This window comes from Lissotriton vulgaris, chromosome 3_1, assembly GCF_964263255.1.
Source record: "Lissotriton vulgaris chromosome 3_1, aLisVul1.2, whole genome shotgun sequence".
Lineage (NCBI taxonomy): Eukaryota > Metazoa > Chordata > Amphibia > Caudata > Salamandridae > Lissotriton > Lissotriton vulgaris.
The window spans coordinates 986,221,566-986,239,296 of NC_141689.1; the positions used below are offsets into that span (position 1 = coordinate 986,221,566).

The window sequence follows — 17,731 nt, forward strand, 5'->3', positions numbered from 1 at the left end:
GCCTTAGTAGACCCAGTCAGTCTTCTGTGCAGTTAGAAAAACAGGACGCCCGCATTTAAAAGATCTTTTAAAAACTGTTTACCAACTATGTGTTAAACATGTTCTTAGCTTGATCGATCAGGCGCACCCTGGGCTGACACCAAAGTTATTTTCTGAGCGCACAGATCTTGCTTTAGCTCGTATGTATACCATAACCCCTATGCTAGCCATATGTACTTCGTATTGCTGGACCATGGTAATCCAGAACATTGTAATTTTTGTTAGCTTAAGATCTGCTTCTGAAACACAAAACTGTGCAAAGTCCTGTGACCTTATTGTATTGGTTCTCACACTTGCCCTGATGTCCTGAGTGGGCTACTAGAAGTGTATGAGTGTTACAAGGAGGGTAGAATGTAAAAAACAACCTATAGCTTTGGTGATCACCTACAGGGAAAGATTGATTAAGTTTGAGCCAGTTTGTTGTAAAAAAAATAAACAAGAGAAAGGTGCTATGACTCAACCTGTTCAGTGACTTCGGTATGAAGGGTTTAACGATGGAACTAGGTTTACAACTTGTGATGCTTCTAGTTGTCATTTGATTCATCTGTGGGCCACTCTACATCAAGGCTTTTGTTAGGCTGTAGTCAGCAGTTGTAGTAGGTATTTGTGGATAATGTGTCTTTTGGGCCAGTGTTAAAAGCTTCGTTGGTAAATACACACTTTTTGTGTTTCATGTCCTGCAGCTATCACTCTGAAACCAACTTAGTGCGGTACTTGAAGAGACTGGAGAACAAAGACATTTCCCTTGTGCACAGTATGATTCCTTTGGTAAGTATTGTGGATTTTTAGTTTGAGGTGGGATGGGCAATACTGCCGGCAAGAGTGTTTGGGAGAGTGGGTTGTGAAAAATAAGTAGTCAAAATTTGCGAAGAAACGAAGCACTGACCATCAATTTCGCCTTCATTTTTTTAGGGTTCGTGTACAATGAAACTAAACAGTTCATCTGAGCTTATGGTAAGTGTTAGGTAGAATTGCTTTTTTTGCAGAACATAATGGGAAGGCAAAGGAAACATTTTCCTGTGGTGAATCACGTATCCCTGGTTACGGATATATAAAAATCAGGGTATCGAAGGATTGTACAATTTACAGTTATGGCTTTTTGTAGAGCCCATATCTCACCCGATAGGTTATCCTCACGCTAGATAAAGAGTAAAGGGGCAAGTCTTCAGTTTCTTGTGGAATTCAGGGAGGAGGTGGCTCTGAAGGGCAGGGGGAGGTCATTCAGGCCACAGGAGCCACTGGATAACTCTAGAAATGTAACTATTGCCGAACAGTCTAAATTCAAAATGCCTGTTTATTGGATGCTTTTCCTTCTCGTGTATTTCAGTGAATGTTTATGCCTTTTACTTGTTTGTCATTAAAAATTTCATTCTCGGTTTCCTATAAATGTAACCATATTCTACTTGTGGTTGCAGTATCGTGAAGTCATTTAGTCGACCATCTATAGGACACATTCTACCTATAGCTGCAGAAGAGCCTCCCTTTGTTCTGCGTCTGGGGCTTTGCCAGAAACAGGCAGTCATGAAACCTGGACAGATTGGCCAGTTTTGATCAAAGTGACAAGATACTGACCACTTAGGATCTTAATAAGATTGTATGTTGGCTATCCCTTCTGACCCCTGCAGTTGTTTGGAGTTTCGAGAAAGTCTTCTAAATCACTTTTTGTCTTTTAATTTAGAAGTAACGGTGGTGGTGATGGCGGGTAGCAGACATGTAGAGCTTTCTGTGATGTAAAACCCCAGTGTTGCTCTCAGCGCTTTTGGAAGAGTTAATCTTCTAGGTGTAATGGGTTTGCTCCCTTAATAGAATAAACCAACCAATGTAACAGTTAGAAAAACACTTGCAAATGCAACTGAAATATTGGGAAAAAATCATGCAACTACCAATGTTGGTCCTGAAGTAAGACCACTGTCCATGAAATGCACGGCAGATAAAAGGTCAATAAGATCCTGGGTCATATTAATTCTTAATATTTTGGCTCGCTTTAAATGTAATGTAGAAACTTTATTGGGAATGTTACCTGCCCCAGAGCAAATGATCCCATGACTTTCTGAAAAACATTCTGTAGCTCTAGTCACACTAACCAAGGTCTAGTGACGCTAAGCAGTCAATCTAATCTGTCTTTTAAATGCATCTAACTGTCGTAAAAGTAAACCTCTCTTCTTAAAAACCCCCAAAAATGTTTTTCTTTTTCTTTCACAGCCTATAACATGGCCATCGTTTGCAAATATCCATCCGTTCGTGCCTGTTGAGCAAACTCAAGGGTACCAACAGCTTTTCAGGGAGCTTGAGAAAGACCTTTGTGAAATCACAGGTTATGACAGAATCTCATTCCAACCAAACAGGTAAGCCATGTAATAAACTGCAATATTCAATCCAGTGTATTGGTTAAATAATTGTCAAAAATATTTGTTCTCAAATGTTTCACCTTCTTACTGCCACAGGAAGGCATTCTTTGGGACACTGTAAATCCTAATAACTGTAGCATTACTCAGTAATAGAGAATAGATTATTGAAGTTATTAGCTGTTTTTCCAGAAATATTTGATTTGGGATACAATGAATATTAGATTGTTCCATGTTATCGGGAACACCCTATTCGAGTCCAGTTTTTCTATTCAGTCCAACTGGTTCATTTGAGGTAATGCAGGACTATCAGAACATGCAAGTTGCGCAAATGAAAACCCATGACTGGAAAATGGGTCCCCCATGACATGGAGTCATTTAGTAACACTAGCACACATACACAACTGTTAAGATGTCAGAGCAAGGTTCATGTTTTGTTTCATCTGACTACATGAAAAAATATTGTTCACCATTTCAAAAATATTTTGAACTAGTGTTTTGAGGTTCCTTGCAATGGTGAATGATAGTGTGCTTTGTAAGTGCAGTTCTGGGAAGCTGTAATGTATACTGTTGACATAGGATTCTAAGACTGGTAAAACTGCATTCATACACTAACCTCTTAGCAGCTATGGAACGTCCAGCTCCAGTGCTGAACGTTCCATTGCGCAGGTGAGGTTCGAACGTCCAACGGCCGACAGCAGCACTCCTGAGGTAGTGGTGCCGTCGGCCGTTAGAATAGGCGCAGCACCTAAGAGGTTAACAATGCTTCACTGGTGTAAGTCAGAGCTGTTTACTACAAGTTGTGTATATTGTGGCTATAGTGCAACAATGAAATTTGTATCAAACAGTAAATGGAGAAGGCACTGCATTTGACGCATAGTCACAGCAGTTGTATAAGCCAGAAGACATAATTTATAAGACGGGTATTCAGATGTATGAATTTAAATGGAAGATCTTTGAATAAATGAGTTAGAAAATGGGGGGAAAAACTCTTGACGACTTTTGAACAGTGGAAGGGTTCAGAGGAAATGATTTTCGGTGGTATACTGTTCCAAACACTAAGATTAGAGAATCTGTGGGGATACCCTCTCTAATTCTGAGAGGCACAGAACGATTGTAGAGTTTTTTTTTTTGCCTCGTAGAATCTATGATAATGGTACTTCCTGAATTACTGTTATGTTCTTCAAATAGGGAGGCTACTTTGAAGGGTGTAAGCAACGTATCATGAATACCGTGAGTTTTGAACTTGAGCAAGTGAAGCTATGTCAAAAGGGGTGTGAAAGGAAGGTGCAGTATCCACGATTGGACTACTTAACTCCTTTTACACTTTTACAAGAGCTATTGAACAACATCAGGAATGCTTTACCAGGAGTTAAATGTTTTGCAAGGCCTAGTAGGAGGCATTACTACCAACTGTGACTGAGCTAGGAATTTTAGAACAGTTCTTAAGTGCCCCTTTGAATGAAGAATTGTCACTTTCTGTAAATTGACTGGGCTTGTAAAAGCCAATTTTAGAGTTTTATTAATTGCAAGGCTTAAAATAGATTGGTATCTAGTGGGAAGACTGAGATTCTGGTTGTAGCACTAGGGGTGGGTAATTCTCTAATCGAATAGACTTTTGGGCGAAGTTTGGAAGAATTGACTCTAGAGAGAAGGACATTTTCTGTCTTGCTTTGGTTACAATTTTAAGTGAGACGAGGAATGTATCCATTACTCTAGAACATTTAAGTAAACCCTTGTGGTACAGCTGCGTGCCATCTTATTGGTGGGTGGAGATGGTAGGTGTTAGTGCTGCGGCTCCTGTTGGTTCTTGCTGATTTAAAGAGATGAGGCCACAATAGAGCCTAGTCTTTCCCCATAAGGAAGAGGGATAGCAAAGGATCACAGTGATTTTTTTTATATACCAATTAGGATCTTAACAAAAAAAGGCAAGAACCAGCTCAGGCTCATGCAGGTTAGAGGCATTCTTATGATCCAATCTGTTTAGAAAAAAATGGACAGTAGTATCTAATTCTCTATTGTGCTTTACTGTGCAAAGACGTCTAACAAAATGTGGAAACAGATATACCCATTATCTGAGAACAAGGTATCATCCATCGCTTAGTGCAGCATCTGTCTATAAACAAATTAAGTTATTTAGATTGTTATTGGTGAAGTATGGTGCTAGTTGTACAGCAACTGCACTTTTGAATGAGCCTGCGTACAAAAGATGACTTGAGACACTGTTAAAGGGATTTAAGTTGTATTTCTTTAGAAGACAGCTGACCTGCTTTTGGAGATGATGGTAACCTCTTTTAACAGAAGAATTTGTGATCTTCAAGACTAAACAGGCACACTTTTACTAATCATTCAAAATGAGGAACTGAAATTATATCCTTTGTGTACAAAGATGCGATGCCCAAGTGAATTTGTGACATCTCATTGGTGTTTTGGTTTTGGAAAATACATCGTCCGGAAGGCACTAGGTGTGACGAGTTCAAAGAAAGTCTGTGGATCCTTGGAGTAGATTTTGTCCTGGGTTTCTTACATTCCTCTGTATAATATCTGCAATTCTATTATCTGCAATGTTTTGACTGTCCGAAGTATCGAGGCCTTCTCTACCCTATTATTTTCATCAATTTGTCGAGGTTATGTTCGATGTATTATAGTGCTTCAGTATGCTGTAAATCTGAGGTGTTTGTCCAATCAAAATTAATCTTCTCAACTGAAGGGGCCATAGTGATTTGTGATGCCCTCTTGCAGGGAGTGATCAAATTGATTTCTCTGTGTTGTTCACCTTGGTTAACCACCATTCTGTAGTTTGCGTAAGACTTAATTTGATCCAAATTTGAATACGGTTTAATATTTCAACGTGGTACCACTCTTGCACATAGTTTGCGATGCGTCAGTTCTGTAGTCCTCCCAAAACCCTACTTAGTTGATTCAAATGCATTATGATGATCCTGGCATTGTCACTAATATGTTTAGATACTTCCGAAAATTCGCCATGGAAAAATATTGTTTTGCAAGATGTGAACCATTGGATTGTAATTGTGTTTGAATGCAAATCTTTTGACTTAATCGCGTGTACCTTTTCTCACCAGTGGGGCTCAAGGAGAGTATGCGGGCTTGGCTGCGATTAAGGCTTATCTAAATGGCAAAGGAGAACACCACCGAACCGTAAGTGTGAAATAGTGGAGTGAAATATGAAGCCTACCTAGCTTTTGTTTGTCTACTGCTGAAGTTGAGAGCAGGCGTTTAAGGACCCTCAGAGGTAATAGCAGTATAAGCTTTAACTTCTGGCATTCTTTAATGTTTGTGAGCATGCACAGCAAATATTAGTCCATATAACCAAACAATATATGTATTCAATTGTTTATTTCGTGTTCACAGTGAAAGTAGTAAAGGCAATATTCAGTTTTGTTAGGATTTACTTATCGTTTTCTTCAGATGTGCATTTGTGTAAGAATGAGCAGATATATTGGTGAAGTATGATATTCTCTGCTACTGCGCGTTCTATCTTTGGCATATTTCATGAAGCCAGTGTTAGGAAAAGTGGACACTTAGTGCACCATCAGCAGGAGGTTGCCATGTTACCTCTATATGTAGTACCAGCACATAATATGCATCTGTACTGGTAGAACAGTGGCTAGTTTCAATTGTCACTTTACTTGAGTACCATGTGAATATATTTTTAAAGGAAGACCCTCTATACAGATGTAAGTCACAAGTGTTCCTAAAATCTGCAGGCATTTTTTTAAGCAGACTACGCTTTCACTCAAATATTGCACCAAACAATATACCAATAGCAATAAAGAAAAGTCCTATTGTCCGTTCCCTCCAGAACTAAACACACTCCTAAATATGGTCAAGTGACCGCTGCTAAGAAGGTCCTTAATCTGTATGTAGTATTTCCAGAGTGCACACATAGCCAAAAGGCAGTGTCCAATACAAGCATGAAGTGGATGAGTGACCGGAGTGGTAGTTGGGTAACTGGATGTTAATGATTTGTCATAGAGTGTTCTTTAAAGAGGTGAGTCTTCAACGCTTTCCTAGATTGGAGCAGTGTTGGGACAGACCTGGTGGATACTAAGGCATTCCAGATTGTAGATATCTGGATGGAAAATACTAGCTGCCTTGTCTTTTCATATTTCACCATTGGTCTTCAGTTTGGTGTCCTGGCTAGTGGTGTGGGGTGTGCTGGTTGTGATAGCTTTGTATATGATGCAGCTGGTTTTGAAGATGATACGGGCCAGCAAGGGGAGCCAGTGGTGGTCCATCAGGATGGGGCGGCTCTGAATGTTTCTTTAAGCTTTGTATGAGACCTGCTGCGGCATGTAGGATCCTTTAAGCGGTGTTAGAGCGCTTTCTGGAAAACCATGGAGCTGGGCATTTCCACCATCCAGATGCAAGAGTATGAGGGCTTCAACAGCAGTTCTGAAGGTGCTTTCTGAAAAACAGTTTCACTTAGTGAGCTAGTACCAAGCAATATGTGTCTTAAGAGTAATGTTTGTGTCCAGGGTGACACCAAGTGACTTATCATTCGCTGAAAGTTGGATTTCAAAGCCCGCAAGGTTCATTTAATCAAACCAGGTTTGTACTGTATGTTTTTGACAAATAACAGGAGCTCTGTGCGTTGGTTGAGCTTTAGGTAGAAGATGGATGTCCAGATCTGGAGGACGTGCAGCAGTATTTGAGGTGATTGATTCTTGGAACAAAGGAGACTTTCAAGCAGAGTCCTGTATCATTGGGATATTGGCTTGATGCTTTTATCTTTGAATAGAGCATCAAGTGGCTCAAAGAACTCGCCTCTCCTTGCCATTTTCCAAGACTCTGATCCGTAGCATGTAGCAGGCCTGATCTGTAATTTGAGGAAGGGACAGAGCCAGATATTTTCAAAGTCACTGTGGTTTTTCACTGTTAAAACTAGTCCAGTCAACTTTTGTCGGAAATTTACTGGCACATTTAAACTTTTCCATCATCAATGCAAATGTATCAAAGATTTATTTCTGTTCAGATTCCGATTATTTGCAAAATTAAATGGAGTTAAACAATATCTTTAAAAATCAGAAACCCTGTGTTAGCACGTGAACCAATTGCATTGTTGCTATTGTAGAACTACTTATCACTGCGGTGATGTCAACAGACAGCGCTGGTGCTTTTGTGTCATCCTGCCAAATTAGATAACTGGTTCTTCCCTAGCCTCAATACTATCTAATATTTTCAGAAGGCTCCTTGCAGAAATGATGCAATAGCTGCTTGAGTGTTATGGTCACAACTGTCACCAGTGCGAGCAATGTAACAAAAAAGGCATGTCTAGCTCCATTCCATCATTAATTGCCTGATAGAAATATAGTCTTGAAAGTGTGAGTGCTATGCAGCACAGAACATCTCGGGATGGGTTTTAATTGACAAAGAACAGTTTCTTATCCCCACATTAAACAGTTAACCATGCATCATGGTGTAGCCCCGTACTTCTGCATGGGTGGGGAGTAACATTTCCTTGGACTAATTCAGTTACAGTGCTTGAATCCTACAAACATTTACATCAAAGTGCCTCTCATTGACGTTAAAATAAGATTATTCCAGCTAAGGACTTCACACTAGGTATTTTCAGAATTCCTAAAAACTGAACCACATTCAACAGAGCTGAAAAATCTACACTTCTTGTTGAGCACTGTTGTCTGTCTGCACATAGTTCAATGTGCATTTTAGGACAAAGCCCAACCAAACGTTGGGCTTTTATAAATTCTATTAAACCTAGAATCTTTTGGCATTGTTTCCCCTGTATTTTTGATTTCTGAGTGTGCTAAACTTTTTTGTTGGTTTTAGGACTCTGACCACTTTACCACTATTGTCCTGTGCTAGAGTGCATGCGCAGTGTGACTAAAACGTAATACCATTTGGTTTCTCCCTGATTGGTGTTTGATTTACTAGTAAGACCCTAGTACAGGGCACTATGTGCGCCCAGGGCCTGTAACTCGAATGCTACAATTGGGCTGCAGCACAGATGGTGCCACCCATCTGAGTAGCCCTTCTAACCTGTCTCAGGCCTGCCATTGCAGCACCTGTGTGTTGTTCTGTGGCTGCTCCAGTGACCTGGCAAGTCCACAGACTTGCTAGGCCCAAACCTTCCCTTTTATTACATGTAAGGCACCCCTAAGGTAGGCCCTAGGTAATCCCGTGGCCAGGGTGCAGTGTATTGAAAAGGTAGGACATGTACATAATGGTTTTACATATCCTTGTAGTGAACAACTGCTAAATTAGTATTTAATATGGCAAGAACTATATCTCCCATATGTTAGCCTTGGCGTTGCCTTGTAATATCTTATAAGAGTATCTGCCCTTCGGGAGCAGATAGAAAATTGGAGTTTTTGTGTCTCTTGACTCACAATTTAAAAGCACATCTTTTAGTAAAATTGATTTTTAAATTTCAGGTCTGAAAATGCCAGTTTTATTATTTTAGAAAGTTGCCATTTTCTTACTTAACCATCCGGTGCCTCTGCCTGTCTCTACAATACACATCTGTGTTGGATGACAGTTGGGCTTTGTGAATTAACTCTAGGCAGTCACACATCAGGAGCTGAGGTGTGCCCTGCATATCTTGATGGCCCATCACATGGCCAATGAGATTCCCTGAGCTAGAGTGTTCGGAGGAGCTGACACTTGCACCGTAGTGTCTGGAGCCAAGGCAGTGCCTTGTGCACAACAAGGACCTTTCTTTGAAGTCTTCCTAATTCAAAGGCCAAAAAGGGTATAAGTACTGGACCTTTGACACCATATACTCAGGAACACTTCTGGACTGAGGACATCCTACCAAGAAGAACTGTTGAGCTGCCAGGAGGGACTGCCACTTTGCTGTGCTGGCCTGCTACCTGCTGCTTCTGTCCTGGGAGTGATACTACTGGACTTTGCTCTCTACATCCTGCTTTCTAAGGTTCTGCAAGGGCTTGAGTAGAGCTTGCCTCCTGTTCCAAGTCTCAGGGCCATCAAAGACTTCACCTGTAGCACCTGGGCTCCTCTGCTGGGAATCCTACTTACCTAGTAGTGTCCAATCCCGTTCCTGGGCCTTTGGAACAGAGTTCCGTGCTACAAGAAGAAACCGATGCCGAGCAACTTAGGAACTGGCACCTGTCTAACTTTGAGGCCGTGCTGCTGCATGCACAGAAGCCACACTTTGCAACGACAGCGATTTTATAATGCAAGCTCTGACAATGCAGGGCCTCCAAAGAACCATGACTGCCGGCGTCTCAAGCCCCGTGCCACTGACCTGACGCACCGCTCCATTGCTGCAGCTGTGGCTCAGTGGTTCGACCTAGACGATGTACACCCAAACCCCTGCGCTTGACATCCAGCCTAACCATTGACCACACATAGCAGTAAGGAAAGAGGGTCATCGGCAACCACCGCATCAACTCCCCTGGGCCCTGCAACATTCCTGGGCATCAGTGACTTCCTGACTATGTGCCAATGCCAAGAACAGACACCTCACTTGCTTCAGTGATGTCTCACCTCCTTTGTGCATTGCACTATCCTCGCGCGCCAACCTGCCAACAAACTGCATAGCAGTAAAGAACCGATGGCACTGGTGCCTCACCTCCGCTGCGTCTTGCACCATTTTTTGATATCCACAATCTACAGGTACTGTACCGGGGTCTGCGTGACCCCGACGCCAGTCCTCACTTCCCAAGGCCTGACTGACTTTGTGGAGTAATCCATGTCCAGTGCAACCAGATCGACCGTTGGAGCTTTTGTGTTTCTAAAGTCCTATTTGATCCAATCTTGGAAAACGTGTATTCTGATATGTATGTTAGATTATTTTTGTTTTACTCCGATAAATATTGGCTGTTTTTCTAAACTGATGTGGGGTACATTTGTGGGGTTTTCACGGTTCATGTGTCCGTACGCAAATACTTTCATATTGTCTCTGGGGATAAACCTGACTAATCTTGCCAGCTACCAAGGGTGTGAGCATGGGTTATTCTTAGCATGTTCTGTACTTTCCTTGATTAGAGTGAGGGTCCCTACTTGGACAGGGTGTGAGCCCCTGCCAACTAGAGTTCTAGTCTGTAACATATCCTATGTAAAAGAGTCCACCAGACCTGAGAGGAATGTACTAAGTCATCCAAAGTTCTAAATCTGGGAAGGAGGCGAGTGAGTTTTGTGGATTAATAAAAGTGCTTCTTAATTGACCCAATGCTTTGGTATTTACCGACTGCAAATATTTATTTGGAGTTGATAACCCTACAGCAAAGGCTTCCCAACTGATGGTGAAAACAGTGGCATACAGTAATGCCTCTCCTATGCCACCAAGTTATGAAAGCTTATTAAGAGCCTTTGCAGTGTTCATGTTTATCTAGAAGGGCCCAAACAAGTTAGATACTTAAGAGCTTAATGAAAGGAGTAACAGTGATGTGGGAAGGAACACGCTGGGACTTGGCTTGTTGTATCATAGTTTTCTGTTGCACCTTCATGTTACAGAGGAACTTTTTATTCTTGAGAGTTTAATTTGAAACTATCTAATAAACTTCAAATGATTTTATGTTGACTTTAACGTGCAAAATGACAATTGTTGCATTGGCATATCACACTTGTTACTTTGAGTGCCTTAAATGTGCAGCGCAAGAGGTAATAAGACCCGCGGTTGACGTAGCATGTTTGTGGTGCATTTTAGGTCTGCCTTATTCCAAAATCTGCTCATGGAACAAACCCAGCGAGTGCCCAGATGGCAGGCATGAAGATCCAACCAGTAGAAGTGGACAAGCATGGAAATATAGATGTTGCGCACCTCAAGGCCATGGCAAGTATTGTTGCTCTACTGTAACTGCTAACCAGTGCCTGCTGTCCTCATTTATCTTTATCCCAATCAAAATGTAATAAACCAAAGCTGGGAAATTCCTTAAACATTTTCTTGCTATTAACTTTTTATTAGTTCGGCTTGCTTCTCGTCTGTACTCTAATTTCATTTGATTACTGGATTTTCTTTTTTCAGTTACCTCCTGTATGTTTCTTTTAACTTATGTTAATAGTTGTTCACCTTTTAGAAGATATTTATGTAGTCAAAATTGTACTTCAGTTTTTCAACTTGGGGACTGTACTACACATTAAAAATGCAGTTCATAACACTTGCCTGACAAACTCAGCGGCTAGTGAATGAGTTTGGCTTCACTCCATCTACTCTTATTTCCTATTCATTCGATTCATGGTCCAGGGCCTTCATACTATTTGGGAAGCATCTTTGAAGTTTTGTTCCTGAGTTTGGGGAGGAAATTCAATCAAGCCACTAAAGACTGTGTTGGGCACTATGGTTGGAACCTTTGCCTCAATCTTATTAGCAACAGCTTCACCAATCTGCTTCTTGGCCTGTTTGTTTGAGGATCTGTTAGTTTTTTACAATGGAGCCTTGTCATTTCTTGCACTCTGCCTATGCACATTCTGCCTTTGAGTCTTCATTATAATGGAAATAATGTCTCAGCAACAAAGATCTTGAGGGACTTCTCCACCTTCTCCAGTTTGATGAAGTCCCTAAAAGGTGGCTCAACTGGGAGAGGGGTAGTTACAGGTCATGCCTTTGTGTGCATGGATAGGATGACCCAACTAGGAATCAAAAGGTCCTCGGGAGTCTTACCTATTCCAGGCATCAAGTCTGTTCTTGGTATGCCTGTGCTTTTAGCTTAAAATGGAAGAAAAGGGCGGGGGGTTAATCTCACAAAAAGGAGTTTCCTAAATATATACAAGGGATAGTTGTATTTGACATCATTGAGCAAAACAAACATAGATAGGCCGGTGCTTTAGGTGGGCGTCCTGCACACTGGTCCCAGAGGTGGCACTGAGCTTTACCGAACTCCTCACATCAAATCTGCTGCCGATTCACTTGACCCTCATGAAGGGAGATGAAAAGGAGAATGTGAAAATACTGGTTGAGAGCAGAACACCAAGCATGTGGGTCCAAAAGCAAGCCCCCGCCTCTTTTTTTTTCTGCATATCTGCACAGTCCACGCATGTCATTACTCTGAATGACCACATGGAGGGATAATAGCAGGTACATGAGTGCGACTTTAACTACCATTAGGAGGATTTTAGGTTATGTATATTTGTGTATTGCACTAATCACGTGAAGGAACACAGTCACTTTGCAGGAGGTTTAGGCAGCTGTCTCCACGGTGACTTTATTAAAAAAGTCAGGTCTTCAGCTTGTTGTGGCATTTGAGAAGAGATGAGGAGGCTCGGATGTGGTGAGGGAGGTTGTTCTGGCTTTGGGGGAGATGTAGAAGGCTCGACCTCTTGCTGTGGCTTTGTGTATGCCAGGTATGTGTGCTGTTGAGAGTCCAGCTGAGTAGAGGTACTTGGGAGGTAGGTGGAAGTGTATGCGGTTGTTGAGATAGGCAGGACCGTGATGTGAAATGCTTTGTGTGTGTGTGTGTGTGTGTGAACAGTTTGACCTGGGAGCGTTTGTGTATGGGGAGCCAGTGGACTTCTCGGAGATGTGGGTGTGGCGAGGAGAGTTGAGGAGGAGTCTTGTTGCGGCGTTTTGGATGGTTTAGAGCCGGTTTAGCAGCAGCTTTGTGATTCCTGCAGAGTGTTGCCGTAGTCAAGAATGCTGGTACTCCGTGCCTGGGTAACAATTTTCCAAGTGATTTCTGCTAGCCATTTAAAGATGTTTCGCAGCATATTCAGGATGTGAAAAGAGGTGGAGATAACTGTGTTTACTTGGACTGTCATGTCGAACTTGACGTCTGAGGTGATACCCAAATTTCTGGCTTGAGTAGTTGCGGTTGGGGTGGGCCAGAGTTCAGCTGGTCACCAGGTGGAGTCCCAAGCAAAGGCTTTCCTTCCGAAGATCACTTCCAGTGCATTGAAACTGCAGAACAGGCTGTTCCAAGCCTATTCTGAGTGATACTTCCTTAAAGAGAGGTAAAGAAAAAGCAGCAACATTTCCAAAAATAGCAGAGGCCTCTCCCATCCTCAAACAAATATTCTCGATCTCGGCAGGCCACAGAACATGTTTGTGATTCACATTCATTTGATATCTCCATTCTATGTAATAGGTTGACAAATACAAAGAAAACTTGGCAGCCATTATGATAACCTATCCATCCACCAACGGCGTGTTCGAAGAAGATATCAGCGATGTCTGTGATCTCATTCACCGACACGGCGGCCAGGTCTACTTGGATGGAGCAAACATGAATGCTCAGGTGGGGATTGTTTTCATCCTACTGACATAACTTGGTGTAGTTGGTTTTGAGTTGTGTGAGTGGTGTGCATAATGGGATTGTAATGATTTTGAGCTTCTGTTGATGGATTTGAAAGGAGATGCTGCTTCGAAGCTTTTAACAAACGCTGGTCCAATATATACATCATTGAAACCTATTCTTAATAGTCTGCAAGATAAGTGAGACGAGATTCAACAGAAATGTACATGAATGCTTTGAGAAATGTACATGTATGTCCTTCCATTTACTTTTTAGCCTGCCTTTTAAACCCAGACCCTCGTCCTGACATTTTAAGAGAAATTCTAGATTTAACTTAAGGGAGGTTTTGCAGTGTATGAACTCCGCTAAGATTGAGGTTCTGCAATGTGTCCATGTCGCGGAGAACAGGGATCCACTTCTGGGGTTTTCTTTAAACTAACTCATGGGAGTTGTATTCCTGGGTGATATTAGTTGAGGCATTTGAACGGACAAACCTGAAAACAGTGCACTGTAAAAGTAAGGCTGAGGATAGGGGCCTTGCCTCCTTAGTCTGTGCCACCTGTTACCTATATGCCTGGACAAGCCGCAGTTTAATGTATGCTGCGCTTCTTCGTACTGTAACATTCGAGGTTGTGTAGGAAACAAACCAGTTTGTTTTGCGAGCTTTTGAATCTAGGTCACAGGCAGATTTGAGTTAACTGCGTTAAGCTGTGTGTTCCCAGGCAGAGTGACCCCTTTAGTGCTGTTGAGTATCCGGATATGTCATTGTGCTTGACGGAAATCAAGTAAGCAGATTTGAAATGAATGATAGAAATTGCATACAGCCTTCAAATCCTTTCTCATGTACTTAAATACATCTTTAAAATATTACTCTGAAAACCAAATTCTGCATCTTTGCATTCACTCACTCCAGTTTCAAAATGGGCACCTTATCTTTAAGAATAGAATAACCTTGTATGTGCTTTTTATTGAACTCTACACTATGCTTTTTGTAGATGTGTGATGAAAAAAATCTTGCGTTGAAAGGAAGCTCTGCATTTTTGTAAATTAACCCTTGTGCCACAAAAAGGTCTCAAATTAAAATGGAGTTTAAAAGCTTTATCATGCTCCCCCAGCTCAGTACAAGATCGATAATTTACCACATAGCTCTCTCCACCCTTCTATACCGATTTGTATTATTTATAACATGCCGACATGTCACCAAGGCCACCTCGCAGCGCTGTGGCAGGGAAGGTGCAAAGGAGCAACATGTCATCCCCCACCTCCGTAAAGAAAGTTTCTGAAGCCCAAAAGAATCTAGTCATCAGTAAATGCAGGTTTTGTTCCCAAATGGTACAAAGTTGAATAACAAATGTTACATGGTCAAGCACCTCATATGCAACGAAATAATTGGCACTTTTTAGGAGTAAAGTGTGTTTTAATGATGCACTGCTACAATATGGTAGGGTTCAACTTTGCATCAATGGGTGTGTAAATGCGTAGAACAAGCTGTGCTAGTCTATAGTCACAATTGATGTAGGCAACAGGCCTTTTCATCCCCAGTACCAGACACCCCCTCTCAATCCAATGAGGCTGCTCTGGCCAACCCACTTGGCTCATCTGTGGTTTCACTATTCGATACAGTCGGACAGTGAGAAGGGGCGCTGCTGGAAAGTGAAGTCCATGATCTCATCACCATTGATTCCAACTGCCTGAGCAATGCCCTATCAAAAATATTTTTCCATGCCACACCAGCTGACCGTACTGGCAGTTGACTTTAAAGTATTGGTTTTGTATACTTTGCTTGTTTTCCATTAAATTGCTTTTTTTAAATGTATAACTTCGACTCAGCATGGTACGGGAGCGTATTCACTTAGGCTCGGCATGGTACAGGAAAGTATTCACTTAGGCTCGGTATGGTACAGGAGCGTATTCACTTAGGCTCGGTATGGTACAGGAGCGTATTCACTTAGGCTCGGTATGGGACAGGAGCGTATTCACTTAGGCTCGGTATGGTACAGGAGCGTATTCACTTAGGCTCGGTATGGTACAGGAGTGTATTCACTTAGACTCTGTATGGTACGGGAGCATTTTCATATATGTCTTTGTTACTAAAGTTGCCTGCAATTATTGACTACTAACAGTTCTGCTGATTTGTTTAACCAGGTTCACAGCAGGTTTGGCTGTTAAAAGTTCCTTGGGCACACTATTCGTTCTTAAAGTGCATTATGGGGTGATATATCATGTTGAGGGTATTGTTAGTCTCCTTGGAAGGGATTCTTCTAGAGATCTACTTTTAACAAATGTATGACGCTGCTAGACTTTCATGAATTTCAGCTTTCCCCAGATTGAAAATATTGCTTGCAAGGCACATCCTAGAATGTTTATCACATTTTCTTTGTCCAATTGAGAGATTGCTGAATCTTCGACTGTAACAGAGTAGCACTGGAATGGGTGAATATGGGGGATTTTTTACAATATTTTATAGCTCTTGGGGCTTGTTTTGGAAAACGTTAGAAGATCTGTGTGTGACCACGATTTATGGATTCCCAATTTATCGATTTCCATACCTTTTTTTTGAAGGTGTGACGTTGCACAGCTTTTCACTATAAAACTGTTATCCAGTGCAGAAAAATGTTATTTGGAATTTGGATGTCAAATCTGTCACAAAATCAGTTTATCTGACAGCATTTCTGGCCTTTCTTTCAACTCGAAAATATACTATTGTTTTTACTGGAATAAGTGTGGGAAGGTTATTTACTGCACCTTTGTAGCATGTTGTAGCCTTTGTGTTACTAATAAAAGGGGCTTCTGATTCCTCTGTCCTTGTGAATACTTGTTGGCAGTAGGTGGGGGAATTGGAACTAGGAAACTGAAATCCGGTAATGACCCAACAGCTTTGGCAGACAAAACTGAAAAAACACCCCTGCACAAGCACCTGCATAAAGATAGCAACCTAGCAAGGACATCGCCTAAAAGGGTTACAGGATCAACTGGAATCAAACTTGAAGAGAGATATTACCAGGATTCACTGGCAACATGCAAAGGAGAACATTGAAAGCTTCATGTTCTGCTCTCACTTCACTTAACCAGGAAGAAGTTGGAATTGTTCCGAAATTGAGAATAGAGTGAGTGGGTATGTTGGGAAAGGACTGGAGCCACTCCCATACCATGCCATGAGGCTGAACCGTGCTGTTCTGCATAGTATGTCACCGTTAAACTTAAAACCTGGGATGAGTGAGGCTTATACTGGTAGGCCAAGGATAGCTCGAACCGGGTTGCAGTGGGCTGTACATGGCTGGAGGCTAGCGGCTGACGGAAGCAGGAGGGCAGGAAACTGCACTGCGACACCATGGGTAAAACCTCATTTGAAGTGTGTCAAGTCCGTGATAGTAGCTTATTTTCATTTGCTGTCAGTTGGACTGTGTGTCTATCTAAAAATAAATTCCCCTCCTCCAAATGACCCTTTTGCATGGCATTCTTCAGGGATTTTTGTCAGTACAGAAGTAACCGAAGTCTGTGCTTTTATTTCAGAAATATCTTGGGAAGGGATTTTTTTTTCTTCCATGGCAGAAGGTGTGTCCCAAGTCTACGAGGAGGCAATGAGAAGCCCTTGTAGGCTCTTTTAAGTCGTAGAATCTTGGACAAGTTCATATTTTAGACAAACTATGAAATTGAGTGGCCTTGGAATATCATTCGTCTGAGAACAATACAAGCACAGATAGATGTGTTTGGAAATAAAATGGGTAGAACTTTTCTGGAGAAACGCATGATTTGCCTGTTCCTTAATTCACAACCCTCTATTTTTATGAATATGTAACTTTCTAGTTCCTTTGTTTACAAATCCGTTCCTTTTACCACCAAAGCGCAAGCACTTAAAAATAACACTCAAAATGAGTACATTGTCCCTTTTGCATCTCCAGTGATCTTTACATAAAACAACAACTCATCCAGTTTGTGAACCTAAAGACTGATTTTAGAAATGTCACAATTTATTCATAATTTTAAAAGCAAAGTTTTGCAAATGTTTCTTGTGTGAGCAGGATCCAGAAGGCTTCCTACCATCCGATTCAGTGTGATGGGACAGACTGACCTGATAAGCTCTTTGAAGACCATGGATCAACCCACTACCTCCCATTGCATTCAGTTGGACGGATCCTATGGATCAACCCGCTGCCTCCCATTGTATTCTGT

General features: G+C 41.7%; 1 protein-coding gene across 1 annotated transcript in view; it reads left to right on the plus strand.

Moving 5' to 3' along the window:
• Window positions 1-17,731, plus strand: part of GLDC (glycine decarboxylase) — a 232,154-nt gene that overhangs the window by 169,957 nt on the left and 44,466 nt on the right. The window contains exons 13-18 of the mRNA XM_086961354.1: window positions 723-807; window positions 952-993; window positions 2,242-2,384; window positions 5,468-5,543; window positions 11,038-11,163; window positions 13,412-13,561. Of these exons, the coding sequence (XP_086817480.1) occupies window positions 723-807; window positions 952-993; window positions 2,242-2,384; window positions 5,468-5,543; window positions 11,038-11,163; window positions 13,412-13,561 (622 nt within the window). The remainder of the gene's footprint in view (window positions 1-722; window positions 808-951; window positions 994-2,241; window positions 2,385-5,467; window positions 5,544-11,037; window positions 11,164-13,411; window positions 13,562-17,731) is intronic.